The sequence below is a fragment of the Globicephala melas genome, chromosome 2, assembly GCF_963455315.2.
Source record: "Globicephala melas chromosome 2, mGloMel1.2, whole genome shotgun sequence".
NCBI classification, from domain to species: Eukaryota; Metazoa; Chordata; class Mammalia; order Artiodactyla; family Delphinidae; genus Globicephala; species Globicephala melas.
In genome coordinates this window covers 89,992,747-90,014,388 of record NC_083315.2, presented here as the reverse complement: position 1 = coordinate 90,014,388, position 21,642 = coordinate 89,992,747, and the positions used below count along the sequence as shown (strand labels likewise).

At 40.9% G+C, this 21,642-nt stretch overlaps 1 protein-coding gene across 3 annotated transcripts in view; it reads right to left on the bottom strand.

Moving 5' to 3' along the window:
- FRMD5 (FERM domain containing 5) overlaps nucleotides 1-21,137 on the bottom strand; it is a 340,406-nt gene extending 319,269 nt beyond the window's left edge. For all 3 annotated transcript variants that reach the window (XM_060294340.1, XM_060294342.1, XM_060294341.1), the window contains exon 1: nucleotides 20,821-21,137. In XM_060294340.1, coding sequence (XP_060150323.1) covers nucleotides 20,821-20,922 — 102 coding nt within the window. In that variant the 5' untranslated portion in view covers nucleotides 20,923-21,137. The remainder of the gene's footprint in view (nucleotides 1-20,820) is intronic.
- Between the last annotated feature and the right edge of the window lie 505 nt (nucleotides 21,138-21,642).

Sequence of the window (21,642 nt, the reverse complement as noted above, 5' to 3'; positions counted from 1 at the left end):
TGGCCAAATATCAGGAAGAAAAACCACTTTAAAAACCTTGTATATCACAATTCTAAAAATTATTATTTATAATAATACTATAGCTGAGCAATACTTTAAAATTTACAAAGTACCTTATATGTTTTTCTTATTTTTTTCTCTCCTCATATGACTCTGGGAAGTAGCCTGGGCAGATATCACTGTCATCCTTTCTAATTGAATTTTTTAAAAAAATGAAAAAGTCACAGAAGTGACTCATTCAAGGTCACAGAGGTAGTATGAAGCAGAACTAAGATTTGACTTTAAGTTTTCTGAATCCAAATATGATGCACCTTTCACAATACCATTATTAAATAAAACTTCTACTCAAATCCACCAAAGGCATTCTAATAAAATTCTGCTCAATCTAACCATGCACTGCTTACTCATCAGTCCTGCAGCCAATCTCAGAACTATCAATAGAGAATTGCTTTCACACTCTAGTAATTTCTAGAAAAACCACAATAAAGGAAGGATTTCAGAACTGAATGCTTCTTATAAAATATAACTTATTCTAACCATTATGATTGCGCCTAATGAATTCAATTTTACCCTTTCAACATTGATGAGCCACTGCCGGTGTTTGTCAAAACTGATAAGAAAATATAATGTCTGTTTCCCCAAGGCAAATCCCTGCTTGTTCCGTCACCTATTTCCATAATGTACTGTCATTTGTAACCTCTGACAGTAGTGCCACATTTTCTACACCACTTAGAAACCAAGCACATAATTTTAAAAGGTTTTGTACTAGAAACTGGTTTCCTAAAGAAAAAAAAACACTTCCTTAGTGCAACTAACTCATGAAAGATGACTTAGTTTCTATGTACTATTTTTCAGCATAACAGAAACTTGTTTTTTTAAATACTTATGATTTTAATAAATCTTGATGATGCTTTTTATCATAATTCTTCCATGGGCCAACAAATACTAGAATTTTATTTATGACAAGATAATATAATGTAGAATAAAGATCACTGGATTATGAGCCTACTCCAAACTAACTATATGAGCTTAAGTCAATTTACCTCTCTTGGTCTCAGTTTTGTCCTCTAAAAAAGAGAGTGAGTTCATTAGCTTTCAAACATTATTTTTTTTCACAGAGGTATCTTTTTTCTAGTGACGTGTTACATGGAAATTCAATATAAAAAATGATAAAAGTAGAGCTCTTCTGGTCAGGGAACTCAGATCCACACCCAATCAGAATGCTCCTCAGTCCCCTAACTCCCCCAGCCTCAGACAGCCCATGAGATATGTCTGAAGAACACTGCATAAAAACCAGTAATGAACTCTTTCATGTTTATTGTGACTCCCAAAGTCTAGGATTTCATGAATTTTATGTCCCATAGCATATGTCATTAGAGAAATGCAAATGAAAATTTCAATGAAATACCACTACACTATCAAAATAGTTTTTTTTTAAAAAAAAACGACTAATAATACCAAGTGTTGCTCAGGATTTGGAGCAACTGGAACTCTCATTTATTGCCAGTGGGAATGCAAAATAGTACAACCACTTTGGAAAACGGTTTGGCAGTTTCTTATAAAGGTAAACACACACTTATGTACAACTAGTAACTCCATTTCTAGGTACTTACCCAAATGAAATGAAAACCTGTATGCAAATATCTTTTACAGCTTTATTCGTAACTGCCAAAAATAGAATTAACTCAAATATCCATCAACTGGTTAACAGATAAACAAACTGTGCTCTATCCATACAATGGAATAGTACTCAGCAATGAAAAGGTACAAACTGCTGATACATGCAGTAATATGAAGGAATCTCAAAAGCATTATGCTTACGCTGAAAACTACAAAACATTGTTTTAAAAAATCTAAATAAATTGAAAGACATTCTATGTTCATATATTAGAAGACTTAATATTGTTAAGGGGATCGCAACACTCCCCAAATTGAGCTACAGATTCAGTGCAATTCTTATCAAAATTCCACCCGGACTTTTTGCAGAAATTGATAAGCAAATCCTAAAATTCATATAGAAATGCAATGGATTAAGAATAGTCAAAATGATCTTTTTTTTTTTTTTTTGGCTCCGTCAGGTCTTAGTTGCAACACGCGGGATCTTCGTCGCGGCATGCGGAATCTTTCCTTCCACCAGGCTACATTCTAGTTGTGGCGTGCAGGTTTTCTCTCTCTAGTTGTGGTGCGTGGGCTCCAGAGTGCATGGGCTCTGTAGTTGGCAGCACGCAGTCTCTTTAGTTGAGGCACGCAGGCTCAGTAGTTGTGGCATGGGGGCTTAGTTGCCCCGCAGCATGTGGAATCTTAGTTCCCCGACCAGGGATTGAACCCACATCCCCTGCACTGGGAGGCGGATTCTTTACCACTGGACCACCAGGGAAGTCCCCAAAATGATCTTTTAAAAGAACAAAGTTGGGGGCTTCCCTGGTGGCGCAGTGGTTAAGAATCCGCCTGCCAATGCAGGAGATACAGGCTCGAGCCCTGGTCCGGGAAGACCCCACATGCCACGGAGCAACTAAGCCTGTGCGGCACAATTACTGAGCCTGCACTCTAGAGCCCACGTGCCACAACTACTGAAGTCCGCGTGCCTAGAGCCCGTGCTCCCAACAAGAGAAGCCACCACAATGAGAAGCCTGCGCACCACAAAGAAGAGTAGCCCCCGCTTGCTGCAACCAGAGAAAAGCCCGCATGCAGCAACGAAGACCCAACACAGCCAAAAATAAAGCAAATAAAATAAAATTAATTAATTTTTTAAAAAAAGAACAAAGTTGGTGGATTCACTTCCCGATTTCAAAACTTACCACAAAGCTGAAGTAACCCAGACAGTGATGTGGTACTGGCATATAGATAGATCAATGGAATAGAAGAATCCGGAAATAAACACATACATTTATGGTCAATTGAGCCTCTACCAAAGGGACCAAGATAATTTGATGGGGAAAGAATAGTCTTTCCAACCAAAGCTGCTGGACAACTGGATGTCAACATGTAAAAGTATAAATTTAGATCCCTATCTCATATCACACACAAAAATTATCTCAAAGTGGACCATAGACACAAATGTAAGAGTTGACACTACAAAACTCTTAGAAGAAAATACAGGAAAATTTTCTGGGGTTAGGTCAGTGATTTCTTACATATGACACCCAAAGCACAAGCAATAAAAAAGATTGATAAGTTGTACTTTATCAAAATTAAAACCTTTTGTGCTTCAAAAGATATCATCAAGAAAATGAAAAGACAACTCACAGAATAGGAGAAAATATCTGTAAATCATCTGTCTGATAAAAGACCTGCATCCAGAATATATAATGAACTCTTACAACTCAATAATAAGGACAAGCCATTTTAAAAATGGGCAAAAGTGAATAGATGTTCCTCAAAAAAGATATGCAAATGGCTAATAAACTCATAAAAAGATATTCAGCATCTTTAGTCATCAGGGAAGCGCAAATTAAAACCACAATGAGATCCTACTTCACACTCATAGAATGGCTATAATCAAAAAGACAACAGTGATGATTGGAGAGGATGTGGAGAAACTGGAGCTCTCATGCAGTCACTCTGAAAAACTGTTCGGCAATTCCTCAAACGTTAAACATCAAGTTACCACAGAACACAGCAATTTCACTCCTAGGTATCTATCCAAGAGAAATAAAAACATATTTCCACACAAGAACTTGTATACAAATGTTCATAACATATCCAAGAGAAATGAAAACATATCCACACAAAAACTTGTACATAAATGATCATAGCATTATTTTTAAAAGCCAGAAAGTGGAACAATGCAAATTTCCATCAACTGATGAATGGAAAAACAAAATGTGATATGTCCACACAATGGGAAACTATTTGGCAATAAAAAAGAAGTACTAATATAAGTTACTACCTGGATGAGCCTCAAAAACATTATGCCAAGTAAAAGTTACAAAAGACCATATATAGTGTGATACCATTTACTTGAAATGTCCAGAATAGGCAAATCTATAGACAGAAAGTAGATTAGAGTTTGCCTAGGGCAGAGAGTTGGGAAGAGGGAGTGAAAGTTACAAAAGACCATATATAGTGTGATACCATTTATTTGAAATGTCCAGAATAGGCAAATCTATAGACAGAAAGTAGATTAGAGTTTGCCTAGGGCAGAGAGTTGGAAGGAGGGAGACTGGAAATAGGGTACTGCTAATGGGTACAAGGTTTCTTTTGGAAGTGATATCAGTGTTCTAAAATTAGATTATGCTGATGACTGCACAACTCTGTAAAAATACTAAAAACTGTTGAATTGTACACCTTAAACAGATTAACTTTATGATATATAATTTGCATCTCAAAAAAGCATTATGCTAAGTGAAAGAAACCAGATTCAAAAGATTACATATTGGGCTTCCCTGGTGGCGCAGTGGTTGAGAGTCCGCCTGCCGATGCAGGGGACACGGGTTCGTGCCCCGGTCCGGGAAGATCCCACATGCCGCGGAACGGCTAGGCCCGTGAGTCATGGCCGCTGAGCCTGTGCGTCTGGAGCCTGTGCTCCGCAACGGGACAGGCCACGACAGTGAGAGGCCCACGTACCGCAAGAAAAAAAAAAGATTACATATTGTATGATTCTGTTTATATGACATTGTGGAAGAGGCAAAACCATAAGGACAGAAACCAGATTAGTGGCTGACACAGATCCAGGGAAGGGGGAAGAGACTGACCACAAAAGGGCACAAGGTTCGAATTATAGGGGTCCCAGAAGAAGAAGAGAAAAAGAAAGGGACTGAGAAAATACTTGAAGAGATTATAGTTGAAAACTTCCCTAATATGGGAAAGGAAATAATCAAGTCCAGGAAACACAGAGAGTCCCATACAGGATAAATCCAAGGAGAAACACGCCAAGATACATACTAATCAAACTATCAAAAATAAATACAAAGAAAATATATTAAAAGCAGCAAGGGAAAAACAACAAGTAACACACAAGGGAATCCCCATAAGGTTAACAGCTGATCTTTCAGCAGAAACTCTGCAAGCCAGAAGGGAGTGGCAGGACATATTGAAAGTGATGAAGGAGAAAATCCTACAACCAAGATTACTCTACCCAGCAAGGATCTCATTCAGATTTGATGGAGAAATTAAAACCTTTACCGAGGGGCTTCCCTGGTGGCGCAGTAGTTGAGAGTCCGCCTGCCAATGCAGGGGACACGGGTTCGTGTCCCGGTCTGGGAAGATCCCACATGCCGCGGAGCGGCTAGGCCCGTGAGCCATGGCTGCTGAGCCTGCGCGTCCGGAGCCTGTGCTCCGCAACGGGAGAGGCCAGAACAGTGAGAGGTCCGCGTACCGCAAAAAAAAAAAAAAAAAAAATTCAAAGAACTGTACACCTATAAAAGAGTGAATTTTTAGTCTATGTAAATCAAGTACTGACTTTTATAAAAGGCAAGTTTACATTATAGAAAATGCAGAAAACACTATTTGGAAACTTGAGAGCAAAAAAATAGTGGAAACCTTTAAAATACATTGCATAGCATATGTAGAGTATGCCTCCTATTGATGTCATCAAGATAATACTGTCTATGATAGAGTGATATATGAGGACTATGGCAGAACCCCCCTTAAAATTTGAGATCAAAGTTTAAAAAAAGGCCTCCCTCTGAAATACAGACAAAATTAAAGAAAGTTCTCTGGCTAAGTCCACTAACTTAGGGGGGAAAATGGCATTTCAAATAGAGTCCTGAGAAACACCTAAGCCTAATCAAAGTAAACAGAGTATCCTCTAGACTGGATATAACTTAAAAAAAAAAAAGAAAAAGAAAATTTGAAGATGTATTATTAACATATGTACATGTTAATGCATAATCTTCATGAAATGGGGGAGGGCTAAAGAGAAGACTTTATCAGCATTTAGTAAGTACTTCTCAAGGGAGATAGAAAAACTGATTCTGGTAGATACATCATTACTAGAACTCTAGTATGGAGCAGAGATAGTTTATAAGGCTTTTACACAACCTAGAAGAATATCCCTCAAAACGATTTGATTTTCTTTGCCTTCCAAAAAAGCTTTTAATTTGGTTTTCCAAAGTCTCTGATGCTAAAAGAAGTGCCTACAATGACAGAAACTAGTATTCAGTACCCTACTATATAATTAACAAACAGATTCTGGATTACAAAAAAAAAAATTCTTATGACTTTGATTAGCATGAGTCAATCCCCCAGAATCTAATGTGTTGAATGAGTAGATAAAACTATATTTTGTGTTCTGCAAAACCTAGGGCCAGATAATAGACTGAAGCAGTCACCAACCTCTTTTTTGACATCTCTTACTTTAAAAGGAACATTTGCATTTATAAAGAATATCCTTCACAGAGGGAACACAAAGAAAAACACTACTGAGCCATGGACAAATGTCTGTGCTAAAAGAGACTTGAGGGGTCTTCTATTTGAGCCTCCTCATTTTGCAGATGAGAGGTTAAGTTGCATCTTAAAGCTTAAGTTACCTGCTCAAGGCCTCAAAGTTAACCAGTCAGAGTCAGGCATTTAACACAGGTCTCCTGACTCCCCAACATCAGTGTTTTCCCCATTGGACTATACTGCCTGCTTCATCACAGAGCAGTGTGTTAGAACAACTCTGAGGTCAGAGACCCATGTTCAAATCCCAGCTCCCACACTGACTAGCTGTGTAACATTGGGGGAGCTGTTTAACATCTCTAAGCCTTATTGTACTCATCTGTAACTAGGGGCAATAATATTTTCTATTAAATAAGTAGGATTAAATGAAAGAATGCATATAAAGTGCTTACCACAGAGCCCAGAAACACAGTTAAGTACTCAATAAATTTTTAAATGGATCAATTAACACATATTACAATTAAGATACATAATATGGTCATTACATAACTCCCTAACACATAAGAATGGCACCATTTATGATATGCATACTTTGTCAGTACATTCATTTTAATTGTAATTAATTATGTCAGGGAAACATTATAAGGAGAGGAACAGAAAATCACAGGAAAAAAAAAGGATGCAAAAAAGACTACTGAGATATTTCTAAACCCTTAATTTATCTTATTAGAATATAATTGAACTTACTGTATTTTCAAGTATCATATGTTAAAATGTATCTATCTACTTATAAATAATCCTACGTAATTTTGTAAACTAACTGGATCCTACGGGGCTTCCCTGGTGGCGCAGTGGTTGAGAGTCCGCCTGCTGATGCAGGGGACACAGGTCTGTGCCCCGGTCCGAGAAGATCCCACATGCCACGGAGTGGCTGGGCCCGTGAGCCATGGCCGCTGCGCCGGCGCGTCCGGAGCCTGTGCTCCGCAACGGGAGAGGCCACAACAGTGAGAGGCCCCCGTACCGCAAAAAAAAAAAAAAAAAAAACAGTAACTGGATCCCAATCAAGTGAGAAAACTTTCTACAGTCATTCTAAACCATAAATCCTAACTAAATAATAAACATATTTGCTCAGGAAAACTAATTTAATCACTCCTTAAAACTTTTTATTATAATAATAGAAAAATTGTAAAGATAGTTTAAAGATGTCGCATGTGTCCTTCGCCCAGCTTCCCCCAGTGGTAACTTACATAACTGCAGTACACTGTCAAAACCAAGAAATTGACGTGTGAATTGAGATAAAATTCACAACCTAAGATTACCATCATAAAGTGTACAATTCAGAGGTTTTTAGTATATTCCTAGAGTTGTGCAACCATCACCACTAAATCACCACCTTTTGAAGTCACCATAACGTATCTCTAAAGACCAGAAAATCTGATATGTTCCTTTTTTAAAATAAATTTATTTGTTTATTTTATTTTTGTCTGCGTTGGATTTTCATTGCTGCGTGCGGGCTTTCTCTAGTTGTGGCGAGCGGGGGCTACTCTTCTTTGTGGTGCACGGGCTTCTCATTGTGGTGGCTTCTCTTGTTGAGGAGCACAGGCTCTAGGCCCGCAGGCTTCAGAAGTTACAGCACACAGGCTCAGCAGTTGTGGCTCGTGGGCTCCAGAGCACAGGCTAAGTTGTTGCAGCGCATGAGCTCAGTTTCTCCGCCACAGGTGGGATCTTCCCGGACCAGGGCTCACCCCCGGATCCCCTGCGTTGGCAGGCAGATTCTTTTTTTTTTTTTTTTTTTTTTTTTTTGCCGTACGCGGGCCTCTCACTGTTGTGGCCTCTCCCATTGCGGAGCACAGGCTCCGGACGCGCAGGCTCTGGACGCACAGGCTCTGGATGCGCAGGCTCAGTGGCCATGGCTCACGGGTCCAGCCGCTCTGCGGCATGCGGGATCCTCCCGGACCGGGGCACAAACCCGTGTCCCCTGCATCGGCAGGCAGACTCTCAACCACTGCGCCACCAGGGAAGCCCGGCAGGCAGATTCTTAACCACTGCCCCACCAGGGAAATCACTGTTCATTTTTAAAAATCTATTTAGTTCAAGTCAGAGGTAACCTTACATTTGCATTATTAATAATCCCCTTTATCAGAGATAACATTTTTCATTCATGCACATCTATTATCAACATTTCTTGGGCCCCAACATGAGACCTTACCTACTAACTGTACAAAGATATAATCTGTGCCCTTCCAACAGTTCAGTCTAGGGAGAGGAAAACATGTGAGTGAACATTTACATTTCAATGTGGTAAGTGCTACAATAAGGTCCCCCAAGGCACTGCCCAGCAACACTGGGGAGTGAGTCTACCCTGGAATAAGGAGGTAATGAGAGGCTGATGATTCATGCAGCAGGAGAAAATGCATATGGAGGATGATAGGAGACAAGGCTGGAAGGGAGGCATGAGAGAGATGATGGAAGACCTCCTATGCCAAGCTAAAAGGCTGCAAGCCAGTAGGCAATGGGAAAAGCTTGAAGGATTTTAAAAAGAAAATGATCAGAGGTGCATTTTGGAAGCATGAGAAAGGTCAGAATTGGTTCGCCACTCTGCAGGAGGGTAAAACTTGGACCTTTAGGGACCCCATATCTGGCAAGCACAAATGGAGAGCCAGGGAAGGCAATGTAGGAGCTCTGATTCCTGCCATCACTGAGGCTAGAGTTCAAAGAGGAAAACTGAACTCATCCAGATCCCTATCTTACCTCAGAAACACCTGAGCTCTTGTGGCCTCTTGGAAGTTCCCATCTCATCCCACCTAACAGAAGAAGCCTGAGGGAGTGAGGAGTGAATTCAGCTTTGTGTGCTATCGATAAGACCATGCCGGTCATTAAAATGTTGAAATCTCTCTCTATCAGTTGGCAAATAGCCTCTGCCCTGAGAGGCTTCTCCCTTCTGCCCTGGGACCAATCCCAACCCCACCTCCCATGATTCAGCACTAAATATTTAGTGTCTGGCGCAGCAGAGGGCGCTAGACGCAACTTCAGTGCCCTCTGGCAGAGTCTTGGTCAGTGAGGTAGGTATTCACCATGACTCATTGATTGTTGAATATTTTAAACATCACCCCAACATGGGGGCCAAGCCCAGAGGCCTCCTTTAAACCATTAAGCTCTTCTATCACATTCAGCTGAAACAACAAAAAATATCAGGTTGGCCAAAAAGTTCGTTTGGGTTTTTCCGTAAGATGTTACAGAAAAAACCTGAAAGAACTTTTTGGCCAACCCACAGATCTTCAATATTCTTTCATTATCCCCAACTTTCTTCTCCAGATTCTCCCTCCAAATTCTGACCAGGTATTTCTGCTTAAGGCTCATCTTGCTCTATCCCGACTGTTTCTCTGGTTTTAATCTTTTGTTTCTTCCTTTAGTCAACTATTTTAACTCTCCATCCAGTTTCACTGACTTTAGCTGTCCAGAGTAAAGACTTTCCTGGTCATGGGCAGCCCTACCATGTCCATCCATTCCCTAAGAACCAGACCTGAAGTCACAGTAGACATAGAGTCTCATTAGGTCTATTAATTCATTAAGTATAAAAAACTGCAAAAAAGTTAATAGAAAACTCTAAACACATAATACTCAGCCCAGCCTCAAGATACCATTTTATACAATACAGACTTTCATTTGTTTGTCTTGTCTCAAATTCCAATTAACTAAAATATACACTTTTGTGTTAAATAATGAAATTAAAGGATATGGATCACATTATGCCTCAGTGTATATATACATACACTATGATTATATCTTTTTTTAACACCTCCCCCCACCAACAGAAGGTGTGGCCACCACACAAAGAATCTGACCATAAGCAAAGGTATAACTTGGCAGTGATGCCAATTAGAAGTGGTGATAAGAGATTGTATTAAATGAATGGCCCAAAGTATAAATCAGCATAAAACAGAGGACATAATAAGAGATGGACAGAAGAGCTATCACGTCAGAAAAGATGGTAGGAAATAAAATTGTGGAAACCAAGAAGAGAAAGTAAAGTTTTTCTACTTCTTTTGTCATTTTCTTTTGACCAGAAGCTAAAGGTATCTTATATGAGATACATTAGTAGGAATAGTCCATAATATTTTATAATGATACACTAAAAGATCTAATTTGCAGCAAGACAATATAATAGCATTCTATCTGTCTCCTTAGAATAATCAGACTGTCTAGTATACCCAAAATCAAAAATTGGAATACAGGTAATATGTGTTCTCCTTTACCATAAAAATTATTAGAAGACAATTCCTAGATGTGCTTTCTGTACTATGGGTATTCATTTAAACAAGCTTGTCTAAATTATCCAAGGTGTATTTAAAAATAAGCAAAGAAAGTGTTGATTAGCTATTCTGCTTATAAAATCTGACATTACAATAGTTAGCTCAGTAACTTATGTCCTACAGCTATACCAAGCAAACTCTCATTCACTTTTTTTTTTAACCTACTTCATATGTACCAGAACCTGAAACTGGACATAGATTGAAGAAGCTGCACTGTAGGACTGGAACTACCTTCTGTTTTGATCAGATTTTTATCTCTCAACAGCCAAATTTCCTGAGTGGCCTCCCAAAGAGCTGATGGGATATTCTGTTGTACAGATGAGTGTATACTGTGAAATTGTAGGTTCAACATGTCTTATAACATCCCCCACATCATTGCTAGTCCATAGGTCCTCCGGACGTACAAACCTCCAATTCCGTAATAACTCCTGGGGCTTTTAGATCTTTCTAGAGGCAAAAATCTGAAACAGGACAGGCTGGATGCCTTCTCCAGCCTCAATTATCCCCCAGAAGTACTTGAGATCCTTAGGTGAATTGATTAATTCTGCTTCCTTGTGTTGTGATCAATGTTCTTACCTGCTTGGCTCATGTTTGACAAAATAAGAATCTTAGTAGCACCTCCTCACTAGAGTATCTGGAATCCTCTGGGACTCCTGAAGCCAACTCTTCCTCTTAGGTGTCCTCAGAATTAGGCTAGGACCCAGACTAGAGGCCCTTGAGTTAAATCAAGCTATAGAGAAATAAGGCTGTGCACCTGCCTAGAGGCAAAGGATAATTTGCCTGATTATGCAGTGCCTGGAGGGAGTACCAGACTGAGAAGATTCCTAATGATTTGGCTTTTTCCTACCACAAATTCAATGAAAGTGGCCAGACATTTGAGTGTGCCCTAGGGCATGCTGTTTGAGGTACCACTATTTCTTTCAGGCCTTGGGCCTGTGGGCCTTTGCTAATTTAACTGGCTCCCATAATACCATTTCACAGCAAGCCTCCTTAAACTTGCCAACAAAATGGAGTGCTTGTATTGTCAGTCATTCCCCTATTCATCAGTCTTTAGACTATCCCTCCTTATTCTCCTCTTCCAGAGCAAAATAACCTATTAGCATTGGCATTCTGCCGAACATTGATTGCCCAAATGCCAAACAGTGCTTTCTTGGAGGTTCCCATCCCCAAAGCTCCAGCCTGGCACTGTGTTGAGTGCTAAAAGTGCACCCTGTGTAGGGCTGGGAACTTTGGAGCCAGCAGGCAGCGGCTCACAGGAGAATCCAGGGAAGCACTCCTCTGTCCTCCAGAAAAGCTATTTTGGGTGGCCACTTAGGTTTGGGAATAGAGATGCTGAAAAGTGCCTTTTAGGGCTCCACAGGTTACATTTCCTAACTGTTAATGCACAGTCTAGGCTACACTGTATCAGTCAAAGGATTTTCAAACAACAGCTGAATGTTGGAATTTGATACCTTCTTTTTTTTGTCAGATAACTAAACTGATGACGTCTCTTGAAAATAAAATTCATACTTAGTTGCTGCAGTCACAGAATTAAGATTGATATCCCAATCTACCTTTTCTTTATATGATGCCATTGCTTTGTGAAGAATCTTAATCTGTGTTACACAGTTTTGGAATTAGATTTAATTCATTGCCAGCTTTATGCATTTATTTTTAGTTTAGACTGATTCCTCTGAGCACGTCAAGAATGATTGAAATTTGCTGACAGTAATTTTTCCTAGGCAAGTAGATTTCTGTCGTTTGACTCAACTGTACCAGAGTAAGTCAAATCAACATAGTAAAGGAAAGACTAAGCATACTTGGCTTTACATTTTTAGCTTTTCTACCTAGAAGTAGCCTGCTGTTACCTTAGCCTGGAATGCCCTTTACCCATACGCACAGCCCATTTTCTGCTTTTGGCAATCTTTCATGACCTAGTTCAAATCTCACCTCCTTTGAGAAATATTTAATTTCAAGTCCCCCACATGTGCGCTGCCACAGCATATCACCTTGTCCTAGCCCTGAATTCTGTGATGTTTTATGGTTTGCTATTTACATGTTTATAATCCCTCTCTAGGCTGTAAGTCCTTGCACGACAGGGAGCTTTACTCCTCCTATTCCCCCAGTGCTTTAAGTTGTGAAGATTTCTTTGAAAAACAGTATACAAATATGAAATAATCATATTGTTTGTAGGTCAGGAAAGACAAAAAATAAAACTAACCAATAAATATAAGAGCATCAAATTGGAATTATGAACCATCTTTAGAATCCTGCCCACTTGAAGACAGATATGCATATCTGCAAATAACTTTTTACCTTTTAAGGGTAGAGAATCAGTTAAGGCCATTCAGAAATAAATCAAAAGTCAGAAATAAGAGATTCACTCTTGGCTTCTCCTTCTCCCTCATTTTTTATATCCAGTCAATCAACAATACTCATCAATGTTATCTACTAAATATCTGTGTGACCAAGTAGTAGCTATTCTCAAACCTCAGCAAGCATAAGACTCAGCTGAAAGACTTAAACTGATGAGTTCCAGGCCCCAACTTTCCGATTTGCTAGGTCTGCAGTGGGGACAAGAATCTGCGTTTCTAACGAGTACCCACGTGAAACTAATGCTGCTCATCCAGGAACCACACTTTTAAACCACTGAGAAGGTTTAACTCCCCCACTCTATTCTCCTTGCTTTTCACAAGGTTCACAATTTCTACAAAAGGAAGAAAACCCCTGAGCTGTGACACAGTAAGATGGCTCAAATAAGGCATAAGAATAGCTAGGTTTGGTCCTGATCCTGAATGGCTTCCCCTGGTGGGCAGTCGTTGCCTAACTTGAAATGATCTTTAACATACAAGAACAAGTCCTAAAGCATTTCTGGAGTGGTCCAGAGTGCCTCTAAATACAGACCAACAGATGAGGTCATGGTAATGCAGGGAGTCAGAAGTAGAGGAGGGGGATGAAAGCTATAATCACTGTCAAAGGGGTGTTTTCTGTAGACAAGTGAATGGAGCTATTGTACACAAACTCAGTGGTTGCCAAGCATGTGGCCCAATTATTTTGCCTGTATGAGCATGGCACGGAAGGATCTCCTTAGAGGACTTGATTCACACAGTTGATGTTTACTCTGACAGTAGCAAGCAAAAGCCTAGAGAATTTGAACCTAAGATTCCTTACAGGTTCCTACCTTCCAAATCTAGGATATGATGCAATTAAGCTGGAAAGACCACAGAGTAAAACACCATCCCTAGAAATAGTACAGTAATTATAATTGGTGAAAGACCAATACAGGGGCCTATCTTGTTCAAAATATTGACAACAGTAATGAGCATCACGTGATGGCCTTGGAAGGCAAGAGTTCCATAATTTAAATCTGGGGATTATCCTCCCAGAGAAACTGCTCTCCCTAGTCTTTCTTTGGCTCTACCATATGTAAAATGTTTGTAAAAGCTTCAAAAGTTCTATTGGCCACCAGGGCCTAGGGTCTTAAAGGAATGGAAGGCCTGCTTCAATGGCTAGGATGGACGTATGACAAGGTGTTTTGCTTTCTTAGGGGAAATACCACTCACTGTACAGCATAGGATGGAGATGCTCCAGCACTCTCCAAATTTCTCAGCTGCATAAGAAAACCATTCAGGTGGTTGGCTTGAGCCCCAAGGATCAAGGCCATAAAACAGAGGGGCAACAACTGCCACTGGGCCTCCTGGAGAGCAGCACCCTCCTCCCTAAGCACCATGTAGGTGAGATACAGAAGCTATAAGGTTGCTGCCAATCCTCCATGATATTCACATATCTTGTACAAGCTCTGGCTAGGCACAGCTGAGGAAGAGTGACCCACAGGAGGCTGCTCCAAGAAACAGGATCTGCAGAGTCCAACAGAATGTTACAGATGAGGCTACCAGAGAGAAGATGAATTCAACTTAAAATACACATAGGGCTTCCCTGGTGGCACAGTGGTTAAGAATCCACCTGCCATGATTTGTGACCACTAGAGGGGTGGGATAGGGAGGGTGGGAGGGAGACGCAAGAGGGAGGGGATATGGGGATATATGTATAGCTGATTCACTTTGTTATACAGCTGAAACTAACACACCATTGTAAAGCAATTATACTCCAGTAAAGATGTTAAAAAAAAAAAAAGAAAAAGAATACACCTGCCAATGCAGTGGACACGGGTTCAATCCCTGGCCCGGGAAGATCCCACATGCCGCGGGGCAACTAAGCCCGTGAGCCACAACTACTGAGGCCCGTGCGCCTAGAGCCGGTGAGCCACAACAAGAGAAGCCACCACAATAAGAAGCCTGTGCACCACAACGAAGAGTAGCCCCCGCTCTCCGCAGCTAGAGAAAGCCCAAGCACAGCAATGAAGACCCGACACAGCCAAAAATAAAAACAAATAAATTTTAAAAAATAATAAAATAAAATAGACATATTTAGAAACAGATTGGGAAGCATGGTTCACTTCCTGTCCAGATAACAGGTTAGAAAACGAGTCTGTGAGGAGGTTGCTTTATGTAGTACTGACTTGGAGGAAAGGAGTGCAGGAAGGTTCTGTGGCTGTGGTGAACCGTATGCTCAATACCCTAATTCTGCCAGACCTCTAACGCTCCATGAAGCACTGTACTACACAGTATTCATTTGCTGTAAGCCTTCTAAACCTGCAGAGATGGGGGAAGTGAGGGCACCTGAAAGGCTTGAAATCCTAACAGACAAACGAAAAAAATCATAGGAGCTGTGGGCTGAAGCGCCACTAATTCAACAAAGGATAACTGCAAAAAGTTAGCAGGCTTCATAAAATACCACATTTACATACTGTACTTCTCACCAGAGAGAGAGGGGTTACAGAGAAAAACGGTTCGAAATGGGATGGGATGAAACTACAAAAAGGGTTATACGATTGTTAGAAAATGTTTATTGTTTTCAGGCAGAAGAAATTTTAAAGTGTTGTAGTTAACACAGCAATCATGTAGCACAAACAAATCAGAAAAAGTATTTACTGAACTATGTAAGGCACTGAACTAGGTGCTGTGATTCTTGGGGTTTAAGATTCATAGCTTCCTCTTACTCTCTCCTTTATAAATTCTAAAGTATAATCTATCAGAAAACAAAATTCTTAAAATAATCCAAAATATTTTAATATAGTAACTATTATATCATTGGTAAATTGCCTCTAAAGCTAATGCCTTGCTATTTATTTTGGATTACACATTTTAAGAATTACACATAAACCATTACAAACATATGAAAAATGACTGTTTATTGCCTTCAGGTTGTCTGATTTTATTTTGGCAAACATTTCCTTTTTTAAATATGATATTAATATCACAGACATGATACACGAGTCTCTGGACAATGTATAAACAGAGGACTCAAAATCACATGCTCTGTACACTATGTTGAATTGCCTCATCTAGCATACTCATTCCAAGCACTTAACAGAATGCAAGTTCATACAAATACCCTTGAGTAAAATCTGTTGTAGTGATTGCATCTAGGTTTCTCTTGGATGCCAATGACACTTCTTAAACAGGACTTCTTCAAAAAGAAAAAGAATGAAAGCATAAATACACATCTAGAATTTACCTTCTGTACTGAAAAGACTGATTTGCATTAGTTTTATACAATAAATGTTTTAATATACAAATTAAGAAACAGAATACAAGTGCTTTTAGGATCCTAGAAGGCTAATTTTGGAACTTAGTTTTAAGAATTAGATTCTAACTGACTTGCTATTGTAACAGAGATCCTGAGACAGCATAATTACTTTTTAAAATAAAGTTTTTAAAAACCAATATTCATGAAAATACAACAGCCTTGTGTTTTTCTCTGTGAATAAAATTATCCTAATTCTCTAAGAACATCCTTTTTGCATTAATGAAACCAAGGATTCCACTTACCAAGAAGCAGAAGTTCTTAGAAAAGACAAATCACAGTCCAAGCAATAAATGCCTCTCTAAAGCCAAAGACTTGGTAGAATAGAAGGAAAGCAAACTTGAACTCTTGATTTTAAAGAAGAGTTCTAATAAAGATTTCAGTTATGCCAGTCTTGGATCTCACAATTTTACTGAAATTAATCAGAAATCATTTTACGGGGACTTACAGCTTAAGTTCAATTATTTTTCTAAAAAAGTAAAACATTTCTCAATTCTATTTCTGAACTGAATAGAATAAGGCACAATATAAGTACAGTATATTAGTCTATTTAAATGTTCCTTATTATTTGTAGTGATATCTCCAAATAACTTTCTCTTTACTGCGAAATAAGTATTAAATTTCCATTTTATAGATGAGGAAATTAAGGTACGGACAGGTGAAGTAACTTAAGGAGTCAGAATGGATAGAGGGAATAACGATGGGATTTAGAGACAAAAGGGCTGGGGTTTAAATACAGTACAGCCACCTACTAGCTTTGAGCAAGTTCCGTCATCTGGGACTATCTTTCATCTGTAAAAGGAGGATAATACCACCTACCTCTCAACGGCTGATGTAAGGTATAAGCAAAGCACCTAGCACAAAGCCTAGTACATAGTTATCCATTCAACAAATATAGGCTCTCCCACCAATCCACGATCCCATTTTCTTTAGCTGGTACAATGGGTATAAAATCAATCCATAACACTGATGTGAGGTAAATGAGATAATAATACACGCGAAGTGCCTGGCAGGTGCAAGGATCAATGCATTTGTTCTCTCCCTCAATATTCTCTCCCTTACTCCATGTCCCACAGTTACTAAATGGCTGAGCCACAATCAAATCCACATCTTGGTTCCACTTAGAACTGCCTCTGCACACACATTTCATTTATGGTTGCACCTTATTTAACTGCAAAAACTAATCTAACCTAGCTGCTTAATCAGTTGTTATTTTAATGTGTTCCCAGTAAAATCAAATTCATTTCTAGGGTAGCTTTACTTTTCAGCAATAACCAATAAAAAGTGATTAATATTCTGACTTGGCAATATATATTTTTCAATACATATTTCTACTGGCATTTCTGCAATATATTCTTAATATTTTATAAGCTGTTATAACCTGAAAGATAGTTAAAAATCTATTCTTTAGATATTACATGCCTAAGCACCTAAATGACTCCATTCGGAGAGTTCAAAGATAGTAGGTAGCCTTTTCGTTTTTCCTATTTTCTCCCAAATAAAATAACAAAGTAAGATAGTAAATGTGGTAAGTAAATAAATATGTGTTTAAATGAAACAGATGTGTGAAAAATATGGACCAGATCTGCATTTATGAGGCAATGACCTTCAAAACTGGCAGGGAGCTGTTAACAATGTTCTTCACAGGGGAGCAATTATACTACAACCCTCCTATGTATACTTTCATTTCTCATGGTCTACAACTACATTCGCATATCAGAAAGAATAAAAGAATAGTCTGGTAACTGTGGCAACCTTCATTGAGAAGATATAAGGCATTTTCATTACCTTAATAATCACATCCTAAATGCCAGATCAGTATAACTGCTGCAATATGAAAGGCTAGACCAACACTTTGATAGAATTTCCTACAACTGAAATTTACCAAATTTTACCAAATGTAGCTATTATGACTCTAACCCAGTGATACATTTCTGATTCTGTAATATCCTAAGTGGTCTCTGATGATCTCAAGAGGCACTGAAATTTTTCTAAAATAAATACCTTAAAGAAAAATATGCCATACAATACTTTTAGGAAAAGGAGGTCAAATTATCACCAATTTTTTTTAATATACAGTACTGCAATTCCTAAATGTTGTAAATACTGCTTTAACCCAGTAAGTAGCTCACATACTGATTTAAAAAACCCTGTGCCCAATGTCTGACAAATAAGCGCATATGTGCTCGCGCTCTCTCTCTCTCTCCACCCCCCCAACAAACACACACACACACACACACACACACACACAATAGAAATATACAAGCGGGAAAAGTTGCTAAGAAAAGCTCAATCTCTAATGCTCAAAAAAAGGTGTATGCGCAAAATATTAATTTCACGTAAAATATTGTCTTATTTTCCACATTTCCTCAGGTGGGTAAAAACAAAAGCAATTCACAATAGTAGTGCCAAAGAATGACAATATTACATATAGTTTAGAATTCCTGTGTTTTTTAAATTTCATGCAAGAATCACAATGCACAATCATTAACATATCTAGATAGTGAACACTTACTACAGTATGGTCATATTACACCAAGCTTAATTTTTTTAAGTGGCCTACATTTTTATAACATATTAAATTGTAATCATGTAAAATAAGACCAGCAGGAAAATAAATACAACCATAGTAGCATATAGCAAGCATAAATCCAATAAGTCCTCCTCAACTTAAAAATATTTTTCGCAACAGTAATAAAAACCACCCACAAGTATAATACCAATAAGCCAACTGGGTTTTCCACTATCTGGGAAAAATAACTAGTTGCCTTTTTGTGATACCTGAAAACCACAAGGTTATCACTAAATGGACAGGTGACATGAATTGTGTTTCATTTGTACTTTATATCTTGGCAAAAGTTAATGATCTGTCCCAGAAATTTTATTTCACCATATATCCCAAAAGTATTTTTAGGACTCATGAAGTCTAAATCTCACACTGCCCTTGATATGCTATTGTGTAAATGCTTTAAATTTTAAAACAAAGAATAAAGACTTTAAAAGCTCTGCACAATGTATTCAAATGGTAAGGATGTCCACTCAATCCCTGTTTCCTGAGTCCCCCACCAAAAAACAAAAAAAAAAAAAAACTGTACATGACACATAAAGATACAATAGAAACAAAAAGTAGCATGACACTCATTCAGTAAGGAAATAATACACAACATCTCTACATCATATTCAACTACAAAAATCCTTTCACTTGATGGCTAGCATCTTTATGACTGCTTAATCTGTATTTAAGTGGCCTGAAAAAGAGATTTTGTTCTCTTTCTCTACCCTCATAGATCTTTGGCAGCAGTCAGCACTCATGCCCAGAGTTGGTTTTGGAGGTGGGAGAATAAGGAAAGTGTAGAGAAGGCTGACCTGAGCACGGAGTCAGCAGAGAGCAGCTGCTCTCATATACTATCCAACGTCTTTCTCACCCACCGCTATTTTCCGCTATTGAGCATTGTCAGCGAAAAAAATTAATGGGGGAGGGGGGCGGGGAAAGAGACAAAGAGAGTAGGACCCCGGCCGTCAGTTTTTGTCTGCCACATCTGAGGTGAGAAGCCCTCTCGGGTTTTTTGCTGCAAAGGCAGGGGATCAGGTGAGACCCTCTGGGTCCAGCTCAATTTGCTTCTCCAGAAAGGGCAGTTTTCGGCAGTGAGCGCAGGATCCTCCTGGCTGGTGAACTAAACACCGGAGCATTGTTAATGTTTTCTATCTCTTACTTTATAAAGGAGGAAGAGGGCTGTGACTGCATTCCTGGGAAAGACTACTACTCCTGACGTGCCACGCAGCGAGAGGTTGTAAAAATCCCTTCAAAAATACCAGGTTCTGAAGAAATGCTGTGCAGCCTTACCGTATTGTTGGCGTTTTTTTGTAAGTCACCGATTCTCACCAACGCCAACCCTCAAATCGCTGGGACTTGTTGCTAAATCTTTACCTCACGCCCCCCAGAACTGCCCAACTGAATAAGATTTGGGGAGAGAAAGGCCAGAGGGGGGGCCTAAGTCTTTAAAGCCCGGAGGGCTGGTATCCCCTTCAATAGGCCACTCTGCATGGGCTACGCGTTCAATTCTACCTTCTGAGAGCTCTGACTCACAAATGCTGGGCGGGGGGGGGGGGGGGGGGGGGCGGGGGGCAAATTATGACATACACCATTATCGTTCCAGCCAAAGAGATGTAAGAAAAGCCGCCAGCCGTCCTTGCCGGGCCGGAGAGTCAAAACCTGCGCCCCCCGACGGGGCGGCCGGGGAAAGAGCCTCCCTCCCGACGCCCGAGGAAGGTGCTCCCCACACCGGCGGGTTCGAGGAGCCAGGATAGAGCGTCCTCACCTCGGGAGAGGGCAGGGGGCGAGGTGGGGGTCCAGAACGCGAGGACTCGCCTCTCAGCAGCGCCGAGCTCCGAGTGCCCAGCCCCGGACTGGGGGTCAGGCAGAGGCGCCCTGCACCGGGGCCGTCCGCCGCAGCCAGGGGTGGACAAAGCGCTGGGGTCTGGAGCGACGCGCGGGCGCGGGCCAAGTTGGCCAGACTCGGGGGACGAGGGGGTCCCGCGGGCGGGGCGGCGCGGCACTGACCTGGATGGTGCAGGTGTACTCGCTGTCGTCCAGCAGCCGCACGGTGCAGCTGTACTCGCGCTCCAGGCTCCTGCTGCTGCCGCTCATCAACCTGCTCAGCATCTTCCCGCCCACCCGCCCCCGGGAGAGACGCGGCGGCGCTGCGGACCCCGGACCAGGCGCCCCTCAGCCAGGCAGCTCCGCACCGGCCCCAAGCACCTGCACCATCACCCCAGCGCGGACGCCGCCGCTGCCTCCTGCTGACCCAGCTCCTCCTCCTTCTCCTCCTCCTTCTCCGCCACCGCCTCCCCACAGCCCAGAACAAGCGCCCGGCTCTCTTTCCTCCGCGCCCTACTGCCCGTGTCCTGCTCGTGGGGCGGGGCCTCGGCCGGAGGGGCCCAATGGGGGTCAGCGCGGCGGAACCGAGTGGCAGACAGTAGAGCCAGTAGAAATAGGGCACTGCGATGATGGACAAGCTGGGGAAGCAATCACGGGAAAGCAGTCGGACCGAGATAAGCCGGACCAGCCCTCTGGCGTCCCAAACCAGGGGCTCGTTTTCTCCCTGCGGTTCCTGTAGATGCTACTTCCCCACCCCCGGACCAGGTGTGGGCACCCGGCTCGATCATTGTCAGCTGTTTGGAATACATTTGGCCTCTGCTTCAGGGGCCAAGTCCCACCCTCTGCAACACCTCGGTTCTTGCCTCTCGGGAGCCGGAGCGGTGAGAGCTCACAATCCCTGCACCTGCAGAATGCAAGCACCTTCGGCTCTGGACCAGGCGGCTACCCCCACCTGCGCTGTATCGCAAGGCAGCCCGACGGTCTCCTCTGCTCCATCCCTCTTAT